Source organism: Chlamydotis macqueenii, chromosome 5, assembly GCF_036417535.1.
Source record: "Chlamydotis macqueenii isolate bChlMac1 chromosome 5, bChlMac1.mat, whole genome shotgun sequence".
In the NCBI taxonomy this organism is placed as follows: Eukaryota; Metazoa; Chordata; class Aves; order Otidiformes; family Otididae; genus Chlamydotis; species Chlamydotis macqueenii.
Window position 1 is genome coordinate 44,061,388 of NC_141560.1, and position 22,562 is coordinate 44,083,949.

The 22,562-nt window shown below is 47.6% G+C and overlaps 2 protein-coding genes across 7 annotated transcripts in view; one reads left to right on the forward strand and one right to left on the reverse strand.

Annotated features, from left to right (window-relative positions):
- Positions 1 to 100: 100 nt before the first annotated feature.
- On the reverse strand, positions 101 to 9,831 carry ACP2 (acid phosphatase 2, lysosomal). 4 transcript variants are annotated; one of them, XM_086748921.1, is made up of 11 exons: positions 9,645 to 9,831; positions 9,465 to 9,560; positions 9,308 to 9,394; positions 6,991 to 7,143; positions 6,533 to 6,631; positions 6,284 to 6,373; positions 3,747 to 3,879; positions 3,583 to 3,671; positions 2,475 to 2,581; positions 2,081 to 2,256; positions 101 to 1,997 (listed from the first exon to the last, which is right to left on the reverse strand). In XM_086748921.1, the coding sequence occupies exons 1-11, from the start codon at positions 9,753 to 9,755 to the stop codon at positions 1,861 to 1,863; spliced, it is 1,278 nt and encodes a 425-aa protein (XP_086605047.1). In that variant the 5' UTR covers positions 9,756 to 9,831; the 3' UTR covers positions 101 to 1,860. The 4 variants fall into 4 exon arrangements, with proteins under 4 accessions (XP_086605047.1, XP_086605050.1, XP_086605049.1 ...); XM_086748924.1 differs by lacking the exons at positions 9,308 to 9,394; positions 9,465 to 9,560; positions 9,645 to 9,831 and adding exons at positions 7,830 to 7,899; positions 8,248 to 9,200; XM_086748923.1 differs by lacking the exons at positions 9,308 to 9,394; positions 9,465 to 9,560; positions 9,645 to 9,831 and adding an exon at positions 8,248 to 9,200.
- A 355-nt stretch (positions 9,832 to 10,186) lies between these two features.
- NR1H3 (nuclear receptor subfamily 1 group H member 3) overlaps positions 10,187 to 22,562 on the forward strand; it is a 30,540-nt gene continuing 18,164 nt past the window's right edge. The window contains exon 1 of one of the 3 annotated variants that reach the window (XM_086749888.1): positions 10,187 to 10,385. The gene's annotated coding sequence lies outside the window, so the exon portion shown is untranslated. Of the gene's footprint in view, positions 10,386 to 10,928; positions 11,035 to 12,091; positions 12,189 to 22,562 lie in introns of those variants that run through there. The other 2 variants (XM_086749889.1, XM_086749890.1) reach the window with 2 other exon arrangements.

Consider the following 22,562-nt stretch of genomic DNA (forward strand, 5'->3'; position numbering starts at 1 on the left):
GTGGGATAGTGGGGGTATAGTGCGGTAAGTTCTGCTTTCTTTTTCCAACACTGAGCACACTGGTGCTAGCCCTGTGAACTCTTGGAGAAGAAAAGTAGAGTTCAGTGCGAATTTGATTTTAATAATGAAAAGGAAATGTATTGGCACAATTACAGAAAGTCATTCACAGTCAAAATGTCTAAATCATCATAGAAACCTTTCCTCTGTGTGTGCAAAATTTGCTGCCTTTAAAAATAACAGGTCTGGTCCTCCTAAATGCACTGTTACCTCTTTCTTGTGCCTGTTCTCACAGGCAGTAGCTTTTCCTTTATGACTGTCTTGCTGTGCAGAGGACCTAGTCAGATCTTCAGAGGACAAAAAGGTGAGGAAGATGCTGAGAACAGCAAGCTGCTACTGCTGATTTAAGAGTTCCCAGGCTAGCAGATGCCGACTATGGTGTAGGGAAAAGTCCCCACGGTACTCCATAGGGGAAGAAAAGGAAATGTCTGTAACTAACGACTGGCTTTTGCCGCCAAGAGGGGAAGGGAACTGCACCAGAAAAGGAAGTAAAAGCGGGAAGTGAATGTGCAGCATCACCATGTGAAAAGCCTGTGCTTCTGGTCTCTGCTGCAGTCTCGTTTTCTGCCAAAAACGCCACGACAGGTGGTGAGCACTTGGCGTGAAGTTCCCTGCAGCAGCTGCAGTGCACACAGAGGCCAGCCTGGAGAAAGAATCGCACTTTGGACAAAATGCCAAAGCGTGGCAAATAAGGGGATCCACAGTCACCTGCAAACTCTCATCCTTGGGGGCTCTTTGTTGTCCATCCAGTAGGGAAGATAGGAAGAAAAACTACATAACTTTGCATTCAATCTAGTCTTAGGTAAACAGCTCTGCTACATCTTTTTAATTACAGCATAAAAACGTTCTGCTGGTACAGCATATTCCTTGGGCTCACAGCTGAAATCTGGACTGCCTACAGTACTGGGTATTCCCTGTAGTAGGTACTTTGAAGTTCAGAGGTCGGGAAGTCAAATTCAGAAGCTGAACGTTTAGACAGGGCCCAAGTTTCTTATCTATGGGGACTCTCCTTTCTAGAGCCAACACGGCACAAGAAATTGGGTGCGGTTCTGCTATGGTCACAGGAATTCATCTCTCTAATGAAGCTCTTGGAGCTTCTTTGGATCACATGTAACCTACTCTGAGTTGAATCCTAGAAACTACAGCCTGGTTTTCAGTCTTGTCCTGATTCCAGGACAGTTCTCTCTTGAACCACAATGTGAGGAGGGGAAAAAAGACCAGTTGCCAGCAGCAACTACTTAGCAGCGACATCAAGAAACACTTTTCACTGGCTGCCATCATCTGCAGCAGTTCCCTCTCCATGGACAGTAGATGAGTCTCTGTGCATTGTTGGTGAGGTGGGCCCTCTGCTCCAAGCCCAGCCTTCCTGCCATCATCAGCCCAATGGCTTGAGAGAAAAGCACTCAAAGCAGGTTGACCCTGAAGAGAGATGGAACTCCTGGCTGCACAGGATGTCGCAGCTCCCATAGTCATGGTGAGTGGTAACATTCATAATCACTTGAAATGAGGAAAATTCTTGACCAGCTCCAACTGGCCACGTTGGGAATCCCAGACTAGGTAAGCTGTATGAGGACTGGGGCACCACACAGTATACTGGCTTCAGAATTAAGGTGTCATTTCCATTTGAGTAGCTCAGTCATCTCTGGGACGTCACCTTTAGAAAGCATCCAAAAATCAAGTCTAGCTTCCTTCTGGGAAGCAATGGCCCAAGCAGAAGAACGCTCAGTAACTGAAGGTGCCCAATCATCCTTAGGGGCAACACTGCTCCCTCCTCTACTGCCTGGGAAGGAGTTGAAGCAACTGTCAGGCCTGCTCTTCTCCCTCATTGGAAACATGCCGGTAGCCGGGGGGCTGAGACTGTATGCGAAAGATTACAGTCAAGAGGAGGATTATAAGGAGAAGGAGAATGGATCCACACACAGCCAGACCTACAAACAGTTCTGCAAGGGAAAAAAACAAGTGGTCAGCATGGTATCATCCAGGCTTTCCCCTTCTGCCACGCTCTGGTTCAGCCTGGGCTCACCTGTGTCATGGATACTGCTTGCTACCTGGCATTCTTGCTCCCAGTTCTGGGTAACAACAGGATCTGTGAGTTCCAAGAATCTTTGCAGTGGGCATTTATGCTGACAGCCAGGGATTGTTAGTGGGAAAGGTTCCTTCCCACTCTCGTTTCGGAAAAACATCTCCACAGAGAAGTTACTGAAAACAAAACACAGCTAGATGTGGGTTTTCCTTCTCCAGCTAAAGTCATCCCCTCCCAAGAACTCAGTGTGCACACCCTTTCCTTTATTCTGGTGGTAGTTTTCCTCTGAAGAGTGCCACTAGGAGCAAGATTGCATCCCCCTAGGGTGGAGCCTAGCCTCGGTACCTAACCCTTGAGGTGAAATCACAACAGACGTCTTTACTGCAGCCCTCACCCATCATCCTCTTGGTACAGCTCAAATAGATGACATGAGGCGTATGGTGCTTGAATCTTGTTGTAGACATCTAGAGCCATCTGCAGTGCCACAAGCGTGGTGTCATGCTGAGGAAGAGGGAAAAAAAACCGAATCAGTTACCCTTATGGATGCGTCAGGGCAGCTCAGACCATCCCAGTAACAGACAGGGCAGTGCTGAGGGGATGTCACCTTTGTAACTTCCATCTGGAAGAAGGGAGAGGAACTGTACTGCTAGAATAGTGATCCGTGATGGTGCCAGAGAAGGGGAGGAAATGAAACACAACCATATATATCCTGTATTGTTCTTTAAGAATTAATCTCTAGGGAGTAATCTGGGAGAGATACTCGATTTTCCAGTCAGTAGACTGCTGGAAACAGGGGATGACTCTCTATCTACACTGCTGAAACACCGTATCTAGAGCACCTCTCCTCGGAAGACAGGCTGAGAGAGCGGGGGCCTTCCAGTACCTAAAGAGGGCTTATAAGAAAGATGGGGAGAAACTCTTTAGTAGGGCCTGCTGTGAGAGTACAAGGGGTCATGGCTTTAAAATAGAGGGAGGCAGATTCAGACTTGATATAAAGAAAAAAATTTTTACAATAAAGGTGGTGGAACACTTGCACAGGTTGCCCAGAGAGCTGGTGGATGCCTCATTCCTGGAAACATTCAAGGCCAGGTTGGATCAGGCTCTGAGCAACCTGATGTGGTTGGAGATGTCCCTGCATCTTGCAGGGGGGTTGGACTAGATGACCTTTAAAGGTCCCTTCCAACCCAAACTGTTCTATGATTCTATGGTTCTATGATCTGAGCAGCATCAACCCATCTATCAAATAAACACAGCCATGGCTCCCCAAAGTCTGCCAGTTTCATCCACAAGCCTGAGTTAACAGGAACAAAGCACAGGCTGGGAATCTTCCTCAGGGGCCCCAGAGGAATGATGCCAGATACTGCACATCCCAGCCAACCAGAGGCAAAGACGCATGTCCTGATCACTGCACGGGCTGTAGAGAAGCCAGAAAGGGTTAAAAGTACCAGTCCCCTGTGAGGAGGATGAGATGGATAAAAGCTAGCCCCCAAGCTCTGACTTACCGCTGAATAGGCAAGTAATTTCAGGTTCCGGTGGGCAGAAACATTTGCTGCTTTGGTCAGGTTTTTCCTTATGTGATCCAGCAGGACCCCTGAGGAAAGGGAACAGCTGGTAAGAGACAAAAACTAGACACAGCAGTATGAAGCTCCCTCCCTGGTGCACTCACCTCCTTGCAAACGAGCTTTTTCTACCCGTCTGTGGATCCCAAACAGAAATTCAAAACCAAAGTCTTTTAGTTGCTTCAACTGAGCCATGACATCTGTTGTCACCCACACAGGCAAATCCATTTTGTGTGCTTGCTAGAAAGAGAAACAACAGAATACTTATCTGCAGGTAGCATTAACGGCAGATTAATCAGAGAATGGGAGTCAGGGTGTCTGGAGTCCTGCCCATACTGCCGCTGATTTCCTATATTATTTTAAATATGCCCCTTTTCTATTTATGCTTCTGTCCTCACACTGCTGTGCTGCAGACAAAGAATATATGTGGGTTTTAATGTTGTTTCAGAAACTAATAATGAGGAACATAAAGATTAAAGTCTAGGAGCTACATTTCTGTGAAAGCACAACTGGAGCGCAGGGTTATGTCGTAACACTGATACAATAATCTTAAGGCATTTACGTGTGGCTGATTCTGCCCTGCAGATGGCACACAGTCAAAAGAAAAAAAAAAAAAAACAAACCCAAAAAAACTGAGGAAACTGAGGAAGCACAAACTCAAGGTTTCTGGTGCGTCTGCAGTACAATTTCCCCGGAGGTTCTGAAGGCCGCTGAAGGATACTGACGAAAGTTAACAAGCACTCTGCAGACGCAATACTGGGATGCTCCACTGACAAAGCCTAGTACTCAAACACAGAATACACAGATCTGGGAACCAAGAGAAGAATTTGCTTTGCAGCCAACCCGTTACACAAAAAGATTAGTTATGTTGGCAGACAAACAGCAGTTGTGGTTTCCTGGCCCTACTCAGAGCAATTTGCTATGCCACATCCCATTGAACAGGCAGAAGATGAGGCTGAATATCATAGAATCACAGAATAGTTTGGGTTGGAAGGGATCTTTAAAGGTCATCTAGTCCAACCTCCCTACAGGAAGCAGGGACATCTCCAACCAGATCAGGTTGCTCAGAGCCCCATCCAACCTGGCCTTGAATGTTTCCAGGGATGAGGCATCCACCACCTCTCTGGGCAACCTGTGCCAGTGTTCTACAACGCTCATTGTAAAAAAATTGTTACCATCTAATTCATTCGTTTCTACCGTCCATCCAGATGGCAGAATGAATCTACTGGGTCAGGGGAGAAAAACAATCCTTCTCTTCAGGGCGCTGTTTGTGAGAGCGAGAAAAAAGGAGGAAGCCCAAAGCAGCTGAAGAGGCTGATCAGCCTGAAGGTACAGTTTTGAGAGTGAAACTCCCCTTCGTCAAAACGTTCTGGTTTTATTTTGGGATAGTGAGCTATTTGCCAAGTTCTTGGGGATTATACTGGTTGCCAGATGGCCTTCTGGGCCCAACTTGCCAGCTCATTGAGTCTTGAAAATGAAGAAGATCTGAAATTCTTGATCTCTCTGACCAAAGGATTTTTTGTTACTGACAGAAGTTGCTTCACTGTGATTGTTACAGGACAGGAGATTGGGTCTGTGATACAAAGGGCAAATTTACATAGTGCAATGCGGCTCTGGATTGGAATATTTTCAGCTTGCAGCAACAAAAGCTGCTTTGGTTTACACAGCAAAGTGCAATTCCATGGAGATTTATCTTTTACATCCCCAAAATAGTGCACACCACTGTATACGACTGCGAGCAAGCCAAGTAGCCTTGCACCTCCATAGAATTAGCATGACACAGTGTCAAAATGCTTGGGTTTACTGTTTCTTCCACAATTAGCTAGTTTGACATGAAAGATCTCTGTAATTTACTTCACTGTTCAATAGTTATACATACGTGAACTTGTGTGCAAAAACTGTAAGTCTCCGGATACGTGACCTGTACTTCAGCATTATCACAGCACAGCCAACCTGATTTTTTATTTTGTTTAAGCCTTCATGAGATGTGCTTTCAACAAAACTCCACATGAATACAGAGTTTGGTGCCTCACTCCAGACAGTAAAAGGGTAACATCTGTCTCTAGTCTTTCTCTGACAAAGGACCTTATAACAGGTCAAAAAACAGAGACAGGTGAACTCTACTTAACCTAGAAGAGTATTATTTTCTTTCAGAGATGGCACAAACAGAAGCACAGAAAATGTGATTGATCTAAAGTAACAGAGAGGTAAAACCAGGAATAATCCTAATTTAAGCTCCAAACTTTATGCTTTAAGTTAATGTGGCTTCAGTTTCCAGAGATCTCATTTCTACCTTACTTAACTCAGACTTGTCCAAAGAGTTAGAAAGATTTCAAATCGCAGTTACTTTCTAGTGACTTTCAAAAGAGGTATTTATTATGCAAGTGGGACTTTTTCTGGCTCTGGCACGATATATATCTAAGCTACAAAGCAGAAGGTTATAGGGTGCAAAAGCAGGTAATTCTTGGCACATGCCTCTAGTGAGTAGGAACTGTTATTATTCCTAAATTAAAACATTACTTCTAACTGTAGGGTGGGAATGGTGAACAGTTGTTTCATGGGATTTTCCAAAATAGTATTCTCCCAAACGCAGGGAGCCCTAAAGACCAAATTCCTGCAGCTGTAACATGATGGCTAAACTTACTTCACAGAACAGCGTATCATAGACACTCCAAACACTCTCGAGAGAGACATCCCGGATCCCAGTCTCGTTTGCCACCATCTGCAGGAATTGCTGTAGGTATGAGAAAAGAGAAAGGCCTTCAGTGTTCTAATCTCATACTATATCACATGCACAGGCATTCCTACCGTCTCCTCAGAGCTCTGATTATATAGAGGTGATAGAACTTTAACTACAAGCCTAAGACCTTACCTCATGCAAACAATCACTTACCCAATTCTCTTTGGTCTTATTTATGTATTCTGCTGAGTGCCGTGTTTCATTCTGTAGCTGTTCATACCGTGGACAGGGGGTCAAAGGAAACTTCAGTAGCTGGGCAGAGACAAGAAGAGCAGCTAGGACATCAGGAACACTGAAGAACAGAATTTGCTTAACACGCGCAACTGTAATGAAACCCTGACTAGCGGGACGCATCTGTAAACAGCCTCAAGTACTGCCTTCTAACATGCTCCAGATCGTGTGGGGTCTGCTGAGGTGGCACAGCTAATGCGTTGAGTGAACACAGTCCTGAATTCTCGTCTTGTTCTGAGAACAGAAGAACCTTTCCTAAGCAGGTCCCAGGAGAAGTTCAAGACAATCTGAACTGAGACCAAAGCGAAGACTTTTGGAGAAGTCAGTGTAACACACTCCTTGAGTAGTCAGTACAATACAAACCCTTGAGAAAAACTTACCCGTTCCTCAGACTCGGGCACTGTGTGCACAGGGATAGGCTGCCAGGAGATGTTAGGGTTGAATATCTGCTGTCCCTCTGGGGGATACATGCCTGCCAGATTTGCCTCTGCGCTCATCAGCGTCCGATCACAGTCTGTGCTGCGGGTGAAGATCTGCCAGGACAGGGATGGGACACCATTAGTAATGTTACCGTAAGCAGCGATGCTTGGGCACAGGATGATGCACTCACTGAGGAACATTGCCAAGTCCCTGCAGCTGCTCACAGACAACAGGAATTGAAGTGACCAAGCCTGCTGATGTCAGCCTGGACAAAACTGTAAGGATGGACCCAAAGACAATTTGGCATGTAATACTAGAGCGGTCTGTTTTGGATCAGTGGAAAAGCCAGATGCACCATGCAGAGATTAAAGACAGAAAGGAGTCTGAATATGAGGAAGAGTCAGAGAAATGCAAGACAGAGATGCAGATAACAATGGGCACAGATAGGAAATGCAATATATTTACAGGACAGGGCTGGGGCAAACTCCTGCATTTAGTTCTCAGTTCTAGGAAGGACCTGCTGTGCTCGTGAAAAAAAAAACCAGCTTCTCTGAGCCTCACATTTTCCATCTGAGAAATGAAGACAAAAGTGATGTAACAGGAGAGGAAGAAAAGGGCGAGCTGGGATTTTATTTGATCACTGTGGGCTCTTGGAATTAACGGGCCAAGACTTAGCATGCCAGACCTCAGAGAGATCCGAGTCAGAAAAAAGAAAAATGAGAAAAATGCAGAAGAGAGTTCAGAAGGTCAAAATGGCAAAACTTTGGTATTCTGGTATCTGTGTATTGAAAACACTTACGGGGAGACGAAAGAGAAACTAGTGATAAAACAAGAGGAACACACAGGAAATCATGAACAGCATATTGAATCTGAAACAACAAGAATAAAAAGCCAGAAGAATGAAATACAATGTCAAGATCTGGATATTTTTTTACATGTTAAATGAGGAGAAACAGAAGGAAAAATACATATGCTCATTCTGTATAGCATCTCCCATGTGTATCTCAAAACTTGACAGTCATAAGGAAGGGAAAAAAAGTTGTCTTTTATCTGACAATTTCTAACCACTTTTACTTCTTAACTGTGGCTTGAAAACAATTGATTCTGTACTCATTAGACAGGATTGCTTTCATCTTCAGTAAGCTCCGAAGAAATAGAAAGAAAATATCTCAAAAGAGAAGGATCTAAGCCCTGAGCAGACATGCTTTCTTCAGTACCTTTTGCCAGGGCTCCAGCTTGTCGCTGAGTCAGGTGACAGACAGTCATATGGTGTCACCCAGAGGCAACACTTCTTATAAGAGGGAGGTTGCTCAACTCGACCAGAGGTTCGGGCTTGGTTAGCAGAACAGCTTTTGTTTGCATATGCCTTGGTTTGTTTTTTCCTCTCAAGCAAGAGAAGGAAAACAGTTTCAGCTGGTAAAAGCTTTATAAGAGTGAAGTGTGTTTGGAAAGGAACTACTGAGGAAGGTTAAAGGATCTGTGCTTGAGCTGATACTGGAAGTTTTGTTGATGAAGCAAATGTCAAAGAAGGGATGTAATCTGAACTATGGCAAGCTGGGTGTTTACTAGGGAGCCCAAAAAAGGGGGAAACAAAGACAGAAAATTGTATGGGGACCCTCAGTTTGCCCCACCTGGGCAGTCACCGTAAGTGAGCTCAGACAAAGTAACTGATGCAGAGCCGGTAGTGGGACAAGGGGGTCTTGACTGCCCACTCTCCATCTGGACCACGCAACAGCACGCTTCTCATCTTGACGCTTGCTCATGTTCCAGTTGACTCACACCTCTTTGATCAACCCGCAGGGGTATTTGGAGGGATTTTCTATTTCCTTACTTTTTTTTCATGTTTCAGTTTCCCCCCCGTGTTTAGCACATGGTTCCACACGGGCTCCGTAACTTTTCACACAGGAAACCTACCAGTTTCTCAAGAACTATTATAAAGTGTGGCAACATCCTGGAGACAGAGAGAGAGAGGAAAATCAATAGCTTTGGGGGACCGAAGCCGTCGATACTTTACAGGTGGAACCAGACAAGAAGGTCACTTCTGGTTAGTAACTACCGCTTGTACGTGCAGGCTGCCATGAGATCGCACCTGAAGCGCACTGGGGAGCGCAGGAAACAAAAACACTTTGAGGAGACCCAGCACCGCCCTCCCCGAACGAAGCCACCCGCGGCGAGGGCCGCGCTTCCCGCAGCCCCCGCCCGGCAGCGTTCCCCGCCGCGGCCCGCGGGCGGCAGAGCGCGCCGCTCCGCGCACCGAACCGCGGTGCCGGCACTGACCTCCAGCCGCCGGTACCTGTCGCTGAGGAAGCCGCGGTAGCGCCGCCGCAGGGCCTGGCCCAGCTCCCACTGCTGCTGCATCCCCACCTGCAACGGCACCGGGCGTTACCGACAGCCCCGGCCCCCCGGCCCCCGCCCGCCGCGGCCCCGCACGCACCTGCGTGAGCTGCCCGAAGCCCTGGGGCCAGGCGCCCTCCTGGAAGGGGTCCCGCGGGTAGGCCTTGATGGGCGAGCGGTCTCCGTGCCGGTACACCTGCGGGCGGCACCGCGTCACACCGGCCCGGCCCGCCACCGCGGCCCGGCCCGGCCCCCTCCCGCCGCCCCCTTTGCCCCTCACCAGCGTTACGAAGCGGAGGCTGCGGGGCCGGGCGGGCGGCGGCTGCAGGCAGAGCGCCAGGAGGAGCAGGACGGCGCCTCCCCAGCCGCACCTCGCCGGATCGGCCGCCATGGCGCTCCCCCCTCACCCCCGCTACGCGGAACCCAGCCGCCGCCGACGGCGGGCCCCGGCACGGACACAGTTTTCCTGCGCACACCGGAAAGAGCCGCGGCCGGGTTCGGGCGGCCGCCACTCCCGGCGCAGGGCGCGTGCGCGGCCCGGCCGCGCTGGGGCGGGAAGAGGCGAAGGTGAGGGCCGGGCGCCGCTGCTGCTCCCGCCTCCTGACACGGCAGAGGCGGGGCGGGGAGGCTCGCTGAGCCCGCCGGCCTCCCGCGGGAGCGCCTGTGCCCGTGGAGAAGCCGCATAAAACCGGGCCGGGCCCGGCCGGGTAACGGCGGCCTGCGCTGGGCGGCTGTGCGGGGGCGTCCCCGCGGGGTGGAGAGCGCGAGGGTCCGGCCGTGTCACGGCGTGGGGAACCCGAACCCTCTGTCCCAGGCCCGCGGTCGCTGGGTCAGCCTAAGGGCACCGGTGTGGTAAACGGACATCTGCTGCCGCCGCCTCTGTGACGGAGCGGCTGTCGTTGGCGGGTCGTCCCCAGATTTGGCCGCTCCTTACAAGCCTCGGCGGAATTCGCGCCGGTGCCTGAGGAAACCCGGCGCCCGGGGCCGGGTGCGCGTCTGCCGGATCGCCCGCGAGGGCCTGGTAGGTGCCCCGTACGCGGAGCGAAAAATCACGGGCGGTTAAACGAATGTTGTCGGTAGTGCCCCCCCCCCTCCCCGACTACCGGGGCGTAGGGACAGGTGACTGCACGGGGTTCTCGCCTTTCGCTTTCTTAATAAAAAAAAAAAAAAAAAAAAAAGGAAACGCGGCTCTCCCGTCTGCAAAGAAATGTTAGAGTCGCGAAGCCCAGAGGCTCGAAAGTCTGCCCGTTTGTTTGCTGGGAACTTCGTGGTTCGCAGCGTTCGGGAGCTGGGTGCCCGGCGTCTGAGGGTGCCGAGCTGCTTAGGAAAGAGCGGGGTTACGTCCGCGCAGGGGGGCACGGGGCTGAATCCCGCCGCCGTTTCGGGGCTGCCGTAGGTAAGTAACGGGCCGGGTCTGACCCCGCAGGGTGCCCGCTGGTCTCCGCCTCCCACCGGGTTCGCGGGGGCGGGACCGGGAAACGGGAGGCGGGGCGGGGCGGGCGGCGCCTGCACGTGACCCGGGGCCGCGCCGCGCGTGACATCACGGTAACTCCGCCGCGGCGCCCCGCCGGGAACAGCGCCGGGCCGGGCCGCCCCTCCCGCCGGCGCCGGCACCTCCGCCACGGGCGGCGGCCGCAGCACATCGCCGCGGGTCGGGCTGGGCCCTGCCGGTAACTTTTCTCCTCCGTTCTGGCTGTGGGGGCGGTGGGGCGGGCGCCGCCGCCTCCTCCTCGCTGCCCGCAGGGTCGGGCCGGCCGCCCCGCGTGTCCGTGACTCACGGCGGAGGACGGGGACGCGGCCGCTCTTTCCCGCCCAGCGGCTTTGCGGCCCCGCGGGCCGAGCCGGCCCGAGCCGCTGCGGCGCTTCCCGGGACCCGGTGCCGGCGGCCCAGCGCCGCCCGCCTGGTCCTGCCGGCCGGGCCGAGCGGAGCTGAGCTGCGCTGGAAGGAAGAGGGGCCCCCGCCCGGGGCCTGGCGGGGGTGCGGGCCGGGCTGGCGGCGGCGCGTTTCTCGCGGGGGCTCCGCGGGACCCGGCGGGCGGGGGCCGCGTTCCTGCGAGGATGGGGAGCCGAGGGCTGGCGGCCGTGTTTTGCCGGTGTTGCGGGCAGCGGTTGCGCAGCGGCGCCGTGGGAGATGGTCCCCCCGGTAAGGAGGAGGGGGATAGGCAGCAACGGCAAATGGAGGGACCGGGCACGTTAAAGCAGGCGCTTAGGGAGGGGATGTCGGTTACTCACGGCTGTTGTGCATCCAAAGAGCCCGGATCTCTGTTTGCTGTCTCCGGAGATACTGTCAGGTGCAGCGTGGAGATGTTTACTTACTTTGTGGTAACTTGTTAGCTTTCGTCTTCCCTTGTCTCCTCTGCTCTGCGTTTCTCTGTCTCATTCACCTGTTGCATCCTGTCAACCCAGATCGCGAGCTTTCTAGGACACAGACTTGTCTGCACAGCTATCAGTTTGCGTGGTGCTGGTAAAAGGTAACTTTGCTTACACTGGTGATGACTCTTCATTGTGCCATTTCACTACTGCTCATTGTGCGAAGGTCCACAGATCTGTCACAACAAGTATTTAATTATGGGCCAGAAGCAAACCTTGGATCACCAGTGAAAGAGAGAGACTTTGTCTGCTGAAACTTCCTCCCCTCCTTTTCTTTTTCCTAAAGGCACAGCTGGGCTCTTCACTGCAAGGCTTTTTTGAGGGAGTCTCCGACACTGAGTCACGTTTCTGACTAACCGTTTGGATCACTGTGTGCCAGCCAGTTTCTGGCTATGACTGCAGGTTATGTTTGTCTGTAGGGAAGAGTCTTCTCAGCTCTGCTGCATGTTCCAAGGTATGTGGAGTATCTGCTGTTCCCCAGGTGTCAGGGAGAAGGCTATACCTGAGAACAGACAGAAGGAAAAGGAAAATATGGTTTCCACTTCCTTTTGTGAGTGGTGGACTTGGTTTGTGGAGTGAGTGAGTCTTAATCAAGACATAATGCCCCTGCTGAGGGAGAAACAGAAAAAATGTCTTAGCTTTTAGCTAGGGAAGCAAATGCAGCTTGAAAATTTCAACCAAGTGTTGCTGAGCTCAGCCCTTCTTTCCTTTGAGCTGTGGAAAGAGAGCGTAGGCGTTGTGCCAGGATGAGGCAGTTTGGCCTTGCCATGCTTCTCTGCTATCACACCTGTGGCACGTTTGCCAGATTAGCACTGCTGCAAGATCTGTGAGGGCAGACTGACTTCCTAGTGTAGATTTTTGAAATTTTTGAAATGTAGCAATGTGTTCAGTGATATTTCTTTCTCATGTGTGTATGCGCCCATGCATCCTCCTTCTTACAAGGAGGCCAGCTTTTGCAGGAGAAAAGCAGGGGTGAAAATAATTAACAGCCTCCTCCCTCCTACCCCCCGAAGTAAAAGGTGGGGGCAATAAATGGAAACCAGCCTCGGGCAGGACAGAACATGAGCTCTTATGGAGCTCCTTGGGAGCTCTGCAGCTGTTGGAGGAAACTTGCAGCTACATTTATTGTGAAGGATGCAAGGAGAAGTACCATAGCAGGGACTGTATATATAAATTGCCAAATCTGAAAAATAAGAAACAGGAAACTTTATCGCAGAATTAGTGTGTCCTGGCTGTGTGCCTTGGGTTACCGTCGTGGGTTGTTTCCAGTTACTGCTGCCGCAGCTCTCTGCACCTTGTCAGCATGTTTCCTTTACCAGCTGGCTGTGCAGTGAGGAGGCAGGCAGAGGGTGTGCGGAAGAACAGGCATGCAGCCGTACGAGTACAGAGCGTGAGTTTGCTGCCTTCTCCTGATCTCACACCCAGAGGAAGAGCCATGTTTCCAGTGCTTTAAAGTGCATTTGATTGCTATGACTTTTTTTTTTCCAAGAAAGATGCTTTCTCTAGGATTAATCTTCACAACTCAGCATGCTCATTTTGTGGTAAACAGAAGGATGAATTTTTTGCTGTTAAATGTTTGATCCAGTGGTGATCGTCTCAGACCTCAAAAGTCATGTCTCTTGTAATTAGATCTGGTCTGTGATTGTATGACTATCAAGATTGACAGTTTTTAAAATGTTGAGTTTTGAATTTAAGGTCTTTAACTGTTGCTGTTTTTCAGAAGTCATGTTCCCATCTGCCTAGGGAAGAGTATAGAATATGATGTGCTTTGTCTGGAAGGGTGATTCTGCTTTCTGCTCTGGAAGCAGCTGCTGTGAAAGTCTCATTGTTGCAGATGTGTGGGTCTTTGCCTATTGAATAGGAAAGCTTATCAGATTGTATGTCACTCTCCTTCCCTTCCCCCACACCCCCTCTCCAAGTAATAAGATTCGCAGACCTGACAAGCTTGGAGAAAAAACAGTGTTTCAGAACTGAAGTGAAAACCTGTCATAGGTTTGCCTGCCTATTGCAAGGCAAGCCATTCTGTGATTCTATACGAAGATACCTTGTTTCACTGGGGGAGAATGTTCTGCTGGTCTGCGGTAGGATGTGTTACCTTGTTTTTGTCCCAGTGGAATAATTTAGGAAGGCAGAATCACATCCTCTTGCCTGTGGAAACTGTCTTGGTGGAAAGGAACTTCACCTTAGGAGGGAATTCAGGGGAATGCTTCCTGCTGACAGGTACAGGTCTGCATTTAGACTTGCAAATAGGTTGAACTTGATCATTAGATCATACTTCTGCTGATATACAAGCACAACATTTGACTTAGCATTTTCGTTGCAGTTATTGCAGCTAGGAGCTGTGTTGTAGTCAGTTTGGGTTTGAGATGTGTGTAGTGTTGTTAAATTAGATGAGGCTGTCCATGTTCTTGCAGAACTTAAAAATTTCTCTGTTAGAAGTGGTACGATGGATTACTTTAGTACTCCTATGTGATTTTGTTGTTGTTGTTGTTCTGTGACTTCCTGCTCAGGACAAAATACCTTTTTCCATTTTTGGAGCACAGACAAATTCCTTTCTTGTGTCCTCACTAAAAAGGAGACACCCCTGGACCCAGTGTAGCTTGCACTTTTAGATCTGGAGATCTCAAAACTAAATTTCCTGTAAAGTAAAATTACTTGCTTTATTGAGCGTCCAAAAGAAAATGTTAAGGTGATGTACTCAATCTCTGTATAATTTCATAAATAGCTTTGAAGTAAACACTGTCAAGCATTAAAGTATCTTATTTGGGGAGGACAGAGGCTGATTAGGATAGTGCACAGAGGAGAGAGCAGAGCACTGCAGACCTTCCAGTGTGTTTAAGGGAGGGGAAAAGATAAATATTTATTTAGTGGGAAGCTGATGAAGAAATGAAGAGAACAACGTTAGAGAATGACAAATCTAATTTTGTTTTGAACAGACCAAAACCAGTGTCTGTAGGATTAAGCAGCAGAACTATCTCGTGGGATGCGAGGACTGAAGCAATTTAAAAGCTGTGCTGCAGAGTCAGGTTGTACTGTGTATGCACAGAAACCTCTCTGAGATGTAAATAAGAGACGTTAGGCGAGTATCAGACTGATTGCTAAAGCAGATGACTGACAAGAGAGTAGGTGTCTCCTGGCATGTAAGGCTTTCTAGTTTGCTTTAAGGTTTAAAAAAAAAAATTGGCAAACAAACCAGTAAAATTTCTTGAAAGGGCCTGGGCACGGAAGTTGTATCCTCTTTCCCTCCAGGGAGAGGGGCAGTCTTGGCCCGCTGGTCCTGCCACAACTATGAAACAAACAAGGTTGGTTGGTTTAAATCAAGGCTTCCCACTTGCTGTTTTAAATAATGATTAAAGTTGGTGATTTAACTAATTCATTTAAGCTTTGTTTTGTGTTTGATATTTTCTTAAAAGGAAGTTTATTCTAATTGGTTAGGCTCATCTATTACTACTTGCTAAACAGGGCGATACAGTGTATCTACATACACTCATTTATGGTGATCTATCCCAGTAAATGTTTACGTTAGAGAATGGTCTTTTATATTTACTAGGTGAATAACTTCTTTCCTCATGACTTGTACAAAACTACACTTGAATAAAAAGGTCACATTAAATATGCTAATAATTGGACTACAATTATACACTGGATACATAAGAAAAAATATGCTTGCTGGAGTGTGTGCTATGAAAACTGACTTATTTTAACAAGGTAGTGTTATCTGTACTTGTCAAAATGAACTGGTGGTTTTTGGTCATTGCGTCCTTCTAGATCTTAGAATAAGCATAACTCATCCTCCATTGTCTTGTTTTTACTCAGAGATTGGAAGAGAGAAACACCTCCCTCCCATGTTATGCTGCCTCCCCCAGCTTTGAGTGAACTGAACTAATGTAATAAGTGAATTGAAGAAACTAATCCTTCTGCCTTTTTAAGAAATCTTTCTTTGATACTTCAGTGGATTCTGATTCTGCAGACTTAGTGACTTTCCCGAGTTTAGGAATTGTACTCTTTAAACATTTTCTAGCAACCATGTGCTGCTTGGATAGGGTGTGTGTTTGCTTGTCTAAGTGACTGGTTTAGGCTTTATCATAAATTGTCATTAACTTAGAAAATAAATTTAATGAGTGCAATCTTGAAAAATGTGTGTTAAATCCATTTAAAGGAAGATGTTTGGAATTTAAGTAGTCTATCTAGGGCCCTTATGAAATGAGGGCAAAGAGGCAGGCTTCTGCAACAGCTCTGTAGTGTATCTCGGTTACCAGGGACATACATGCAGAAATGTGCCAGCCCTCAAAGGATGCCACATACCACGCCAGTCAATTTTCCTGAAGGATTTTACACAGTCAGGCTGTTTGATAAGCACGTGTGGTGGCTTCTTGCGCACTTAGCAGCAGGAACCCATGTGCAACTGTTTGGGCACATGAAGTTGCACTGGAACAGCCTTTGAGACTTGCTCTGAGGGCGCTTGCCTTGACATGCGTGCACACACACAGAGTCCCGTGGCTAGCCCTCCTCACCAGCGTGTTTTAGCTTGCATGAGTACTGCCACTAAGGCAGGGCAGCTCATCCCGGCTGCGTGCTCTGAGAGTAGAAGGACAAGCTGTCACCTTGTCTTTAAATGCCAGCTTTGTGAATCTGGTCTTCTGATTGCCTGCTTCCCACCCTTGGCTGTTTTCTGTAGGAGAGAAGTTTTATTCTGGTTTCTGTGAAGGGGCCAGAAAGAAGTTAAAAAGATGGCGTCCATGTTTACAGCTTGTGCAGGGGACAGATTCTCAGGCATCTGCGGGTCTGGGCAGGAATCCCTAAGGATATGATTTAAGGTCCATATAGCATGCGGACAGGCAAGGTTGCACTGCTAGACCTTTAACAAAAGTGTCAGGCTCCCTTTCTTATCGAAGGAAGAGGGAACTTTTGTTGTGAGGAGTGTTTTTAAAATGTAAAATACTGATAAGCATAGATCATGTAATGTAGCTTCCATTATCTAGGTGCATCTGAGAAGAGGGAACTTAACTTTCTGGGCTATGTGGGACTGAAGAAAAATTTTCCCCTTGGTCTGCAGAAAGCTCTCAAGTTGCTGTTTCTTTTCCTAGAAATAGAACAGGAGTGGAGAAAGCAGAAACCTTTGCCTGAAGAAAACATGAATTTTCTCCCTATCACCTGTACTTTGAGGGCGTTTTCCATCATGCTGCCATTAAGCAGAGGCTGAGGATGAAGGCTGAAGAAAAAACCAAGAAGAGACTGCAGACTTTGTCCTCCCTTGTTTTCAGTATCACCTCCAACTGCTACTCCCTGATACTTGCTCTGGGTGGTGCCTTTAGCAGTGTCCCAGAATCGACGGTCCATCCCCACCCTTCTCCCGTGATACAAGGATCAAAATAAGAAATCCAGACAGTTGTTAACTTAACCCCATTGCCCACTCCCACACACTGTACGTGTGCTTGCATTTTTCAGCACTGATCTTGGGTTCGCAACTATCTCTTAGAAGTCAGGTGACAGGAGCTCTCTGACAATATAATGTTTGCTTGCTTGTTTCATGCAGACTATGCTGGAGTGTCAGTCTTTGCACAACCACTGGCTCCTTGTTTGTCCCTGGGTCGTGTGTGATGGGTTCCTTCTCGTGGCAAGGTTGCGCTGGAGTTAGGAATGGAGTGGCCTCCTTGCAGCACGTTGATTGTGACAAACCCTGACAATCTCATGGTTCCGTTCCTTTGCTTTTTTTCTGTTGGAGCCTTTGTGCAGAATTTAAATCAGTTCTGGGCTATGTTATTTGAGCAATAGAAAAGCATTTGTCTGTTAGCACCTCTGATCTTTGTGCCTTGTTAGGACTCTTTCTGGATGGACGAGAGTGCGGCCTCCTGGGCACTTGGAGATGACCTGCAAGGAGAGTTGATGGCTCTGGTTTCCCATCTGGTGGGTGTGCCGTGAGTGCAGCCATTTCACTGGCTGGTGTTTGAGCAGTGGACTCTGTCCGGCTCTGGACTGTTTTCCAGCTGAGTATTTGTGGTGATGTCAAGCAGTGTGAGAAGGGAACATGACTTGGCAGGACAAAGTCTGCAGAAAGTTCAGCTCCACATTTGGCCAAGAGCCTCGGAGGGAATGAGATCTACACACACATTCTGCTGCACAGCCTGTCACACGCCCTCTCACATGCTCCCTTCCTGTCACACAGATCCTCTTTCTCTCATTTTTAGACCTTTAACCCTTCCCTCTTAGCTTCTACACTGTGAGTGTATATAAAAAAAAAAAAAAAAAAAAAGAAAAATCCCTCCTCCTTATTTTGCTGTTATTGTACCTTCTAAGTGTTCAGTTGCAATGACCTCCAAAGCAGGAATAGACCATACAGGCCAGGATCCAGAATAGTAAAGTCAAAAGCAGGGCAAATTTACTTTGTAACAGAGCTCTTAATAGTCCTTTATTCTGACCTGCACCTCTTTGCCAGTATTCTCTGTATTTCTTGGCAGCTCTTTTGATCTCTCCTCTTGCTCTGCTGCAGTCTTCTGGCCGATCTAGCTTTAGATACATATGCTGCAGGCTGGGAATCCCAGCCTCTCTTCTCCTCTTCTTCTAAGCGCAGTGGTAGCAAAACCTGCCAAAATATATCCCTGGTAATGGACGAGCAGGGAATAGACTAACAGTCAGGCGTACTTTGAAGCAATTTAAAACTCCATTCCAGTATCCTTCTGATGTGTTCTTCTTGACCTCTGTGCTACATCTAGGGATGATATTTCTATGAATGGGAACTCGTACTTTTCCCCTACTGCCATTAAGGGAATCTTAATGAGTTTCCTGCCTGTTTTGCAATCCAGTACTGTATTTCTGTTTTGCTTGTGAGCAGTAGTATTTGCTTTGATTGATGCTTTTAGGTGGGATAATGCTTGTATACTGAGTGCTATATAGATATATTATAAAAAGGCTATTTTCCAGAAACAGTGTTGTTTTAGTTATGGTGATATGCAGCATGCTGATGAAAGTACTCTTTGAGTGGGAGAAAAGAAGGAAATTGGAAAAATGAAGGAACAATTGTGCCATAAACAGCCCTCCTCTTTATTCTCTTTTTTCTCTTTTGCCTCTAGTCTTCATGTTCTTTTTCTTTTTTTTTTCATAGCTGCTAGAGGATAGAGAAGACCAATTTGAAAGGGAAGGTGGTCTGGACAAGGGCTAGGAGTTGAAGGCTCTTAAGTTCTCTTTCTGGCTTTGCTGTGATACATCCTAAGGCTTTACATGTCCTTTGTCATGTTGTCTTGCTGGTGAAATACAGCTGCTGCTTCTTACTGCTTTTACCTCTTTCAGTAGTTCAGTGCTGACAGTGGATTGGGCTGTGTTCTTGCTTAGAGGAGTAAACAGCAGTTTGTGAAACTGATGCTGAAGAGATGACCTGAGACAACCTGGGGAGCTAAGCAGATTTCTGTTTCGTGATGCTAGCTGATAAAGACACTTGGCTAGAATAGGCATGGGTCATGAAATGTTATTCCCTGACTGCATAATGTTGTGGAGCTTAAATTATTTTTCAATGAAAAAACGTGGTAAACAGTATGTTGTGTGATTATTTATCACTTTCTACATGCAGAAAAAAGGCCTGCAGTGCTATTTGTCTAGGCATTGTCTAGTTGTTTCTCTTATTGCTCACAGACTAGGTATAACTCTTTTCCCTGGAATCTCCACTATCAGTACATTATTTTGGGTACTCATACTGTTTGGGTTTTTTTTGGTTTGGTTTTTTTTTTTTTTTAAGTTCTGATCTCTCTCTTCAGTTTGGAGATGGCATTGGGATGACATGTCAAGTCCACCATGAGTCAGACTTGTGTTCCCTGAAGCAGGGCTGTAACATCTGTGGGACTGAGGATCATAAAGGAGGGATGTATGATCCAAGGCAGAGTTTTCTTTTGTTCTGTAATGTGGTGCCCCCGTGGAAGTCCTCAGTGATTGAAGAGAGGCTTGCTTAACTTCTTCCCCATGCCCCCCACCCCGACCCCCCCCGCCCTTCCATGCAAGCCCCTTTTTTAAAAAAAAAAACCAGCTTTTTTTTTAACCTAGCTGGTTATTGCCATTACCTCTGCTCTGTATGACACTGTGCATTGCCTGTCTTTTTTTAAACCCTGTTCTCTGGGAAGACTAAAGAAGCTCTGGGTCTTAGAACTGTTGCTTCAAAGAATGGCTGGCTATTATGTTTCGGATAGCTATGTATAATTATATAGAACAAGGTATTGATGGCTGAGTGAAGCTAGAGAAGAAATGCAGAAAGAAATGGAGTCTGTGGGCATGTTTCCCATGCTGCCATGCAGTGGCATTTATGAGGAAACTAAGGTGGTGGGGTCAGATCTCATTTTCAGCCTTCAGGTAGGACGTGATGAGCTGTTGCTGCACGTAGGCTGTGTAAGAGCCAGTACAGCAGCAGGAATAATGAGCTGCAAACATCTCAACTTTATTTTTCCAAAGCAGAGTCTTACTAGTTAGCAGGTTATTTTGCAGTAGGAAGTTTTCTAGGTTGCTTGAACACTTTTCACATTTGATTTTTTTGTGTGTGTGTATGTGTGTCTGGTGGTGTGGTTAGAAGTGTGAAAAAAGTACACCATTAGCCAGTACAGAGACCCCAGGAATAAAAACAATCGTGCAAACCCAAGCCACCTTTGCGTAGACACATTTAGATGTGCAAGGGCAAAAAGACTTACTGGTAGGATAGCTTAATTTGCTTGGGAAAACTGTGAGTGGTATTGGCAAAAGAATGCTGTTGCTGTTTTGAAGTGAGTTTCCATAGGAAGAGTTTGCTATTATAGCTGATGCTGACAAACGTATTCTGTAGACAAGGCTCCGGGCTGGATCTTGTCCCTTCCCCTTCTTCCCAAAGAGTGGCAATGAGTGGCCTTTGCTCCTCTGCTAGCAGTAGGGGGCAGCTGCTCTGCTTTGTGTGTTTCATCCTCCTGGGAGGAGCACAGATGGAATTTTTCCTGTTGGAAGCCCCTGTCAAAACCGCAGTTGTGCTTCCTGCCATCTGAAGGTCGGTGCTGATAGCAGCATCAAGCTCGGGGGATTATTGCAGTTCAGCTACAAACGGCAAGTTCTGCTCGTGTTCATCCCCATGGTGCTGCAGAAGTTGGTGTCACTCCAAAGTGGCTGTGCTCTGTCTGCTCCCCATGTCAGGCCACTGGCTTCACAGCTTATCTGGCCAGACAGAGCTGAGAAAGGATGACTTGTCATTTTACAAAACAACTTGGAAGGAAAGGTGGAGGGATGCTTCTACTGTAGCATCTTCCTTGCTGTAACCCAGTGCATGCCCTAGTTTTTGCCTTTCCTGAGGTGGTTATATTGTAAGTTAGCCAGAAACTTGAAAGCTGAGGTGATAGTAGAAAGCCTGGAAGGGACTGGAGCTTTGTTACGCAGACCTGGCTTGTGCTGTTTTCCAGAGTTCAAGGGAACTTGTGTCAATGACCTTTAAAGGAATTTCATGACAGCAAGGTAGCCACATCACTCCTGATATCATTTTTTACTCATTTTCAGTTCGTTAACCAGGGAAAAGTCTATCCTCTCTTACCATCATCTCCTCCCTCTCTGCCTCTTTCTTCTCTCTCTTCTGTTGTCAGAAGGGCTGATACTTCCATGCAAACAGGAAGGGAGGCGAGAGCAGCCCTGTGTGCAGTGTGAGTGAACTCCAGTAACCTCGTCTCCTTTCTCCTCCTTTCAGTTGCAGGATCTGGCAGTTGGGAGGGAGAAAAAGAAAGACACAGCACATTTCAGGATCTTGCCTACCCTGAAAAGTGGTCGCACTCTATTTTCCTCTTGCTTCTTGTGTTCACATGGCACTCTGATCAGCCAGAAACCAGGAGGTGAAGACAACGGCAAAGCCAAAACTTCAGCCTTTGACAGGCAAGGACTAATGAGAGGCAGGTGAGAGGTGCGGGAGCATCTCCTGCTGGATGAGGCATGTGAACAGAAGAGCTGACTTCTTGCAAAACAGTTACTGTTGGAATGAGGAGTTCCTTTGCGGAGCTTGTAGGTTCTTGGGTGGGACTGGAGTCAGCGCATTCTGTCTTCATCTGATGTACAATTTGGGCAGCCCTATTCCCAAAACAGAGGAATCCACAGGCTGTGTAGGAAAGAAATGAATCCTGCTCTGAAGATCATAGCCAAGGAGTGAATTTGGTTGTGTTTTTTATGTGGAGCAAAGCAAAAGTACTTTGGGCTGATTCTGCCCTGAATTATTGCATTCTGTTTGGTAGTACAGTTGTGCCTTATGATCCTAATTCACTTTGCTAACCAATTTCTTCAGTGGAGAGAGACTTCTTTTTTTTGTTTCAGTCCTCTATTCCTTCTTATCTGAGGTAAGGTGGAACTGGCTTGGAATTTCTGTTGCTGCCATTGTTTGTTTATAATAGCATATTCAGTGGGTCAAGAGCATCTAAGTCTTATTAGGTTCAGATTCAGAAATGTCTGCAGACCTCTTTGCATTTCTGTTGTAATATAGTCGCATTTTGGAAGGAAAATTAGAGGCTGCCCTTCCATCTCCCAGAACTCACCTTTAGGTTGTTTTTCTGTAATAGCCTGATTTTTCCTTCCTCTGTTTCCTTCTCTTCCTTTTAGGTGTACCATCTTCCAGAATGATGCCTTTAATCCTGCTGTGTGCCATCATTACACCTCCTGCTTCTCTTCCCAGTACTCTTTCAGCCAAGTGACGCATGTTTGTTTATTTTAATCTGTTCAGTTGTTAGTTGCTTTTGCTGTTGTTCTCTGAACTCCTCCATGGCATCCATACCTGACCTGGGCAGGAGACAGTACCTTGTGTGCTGAAACCAGACTAAAGCCAAAGGAAGTCTTCACAGTGAGAGCTGGGTGCTGC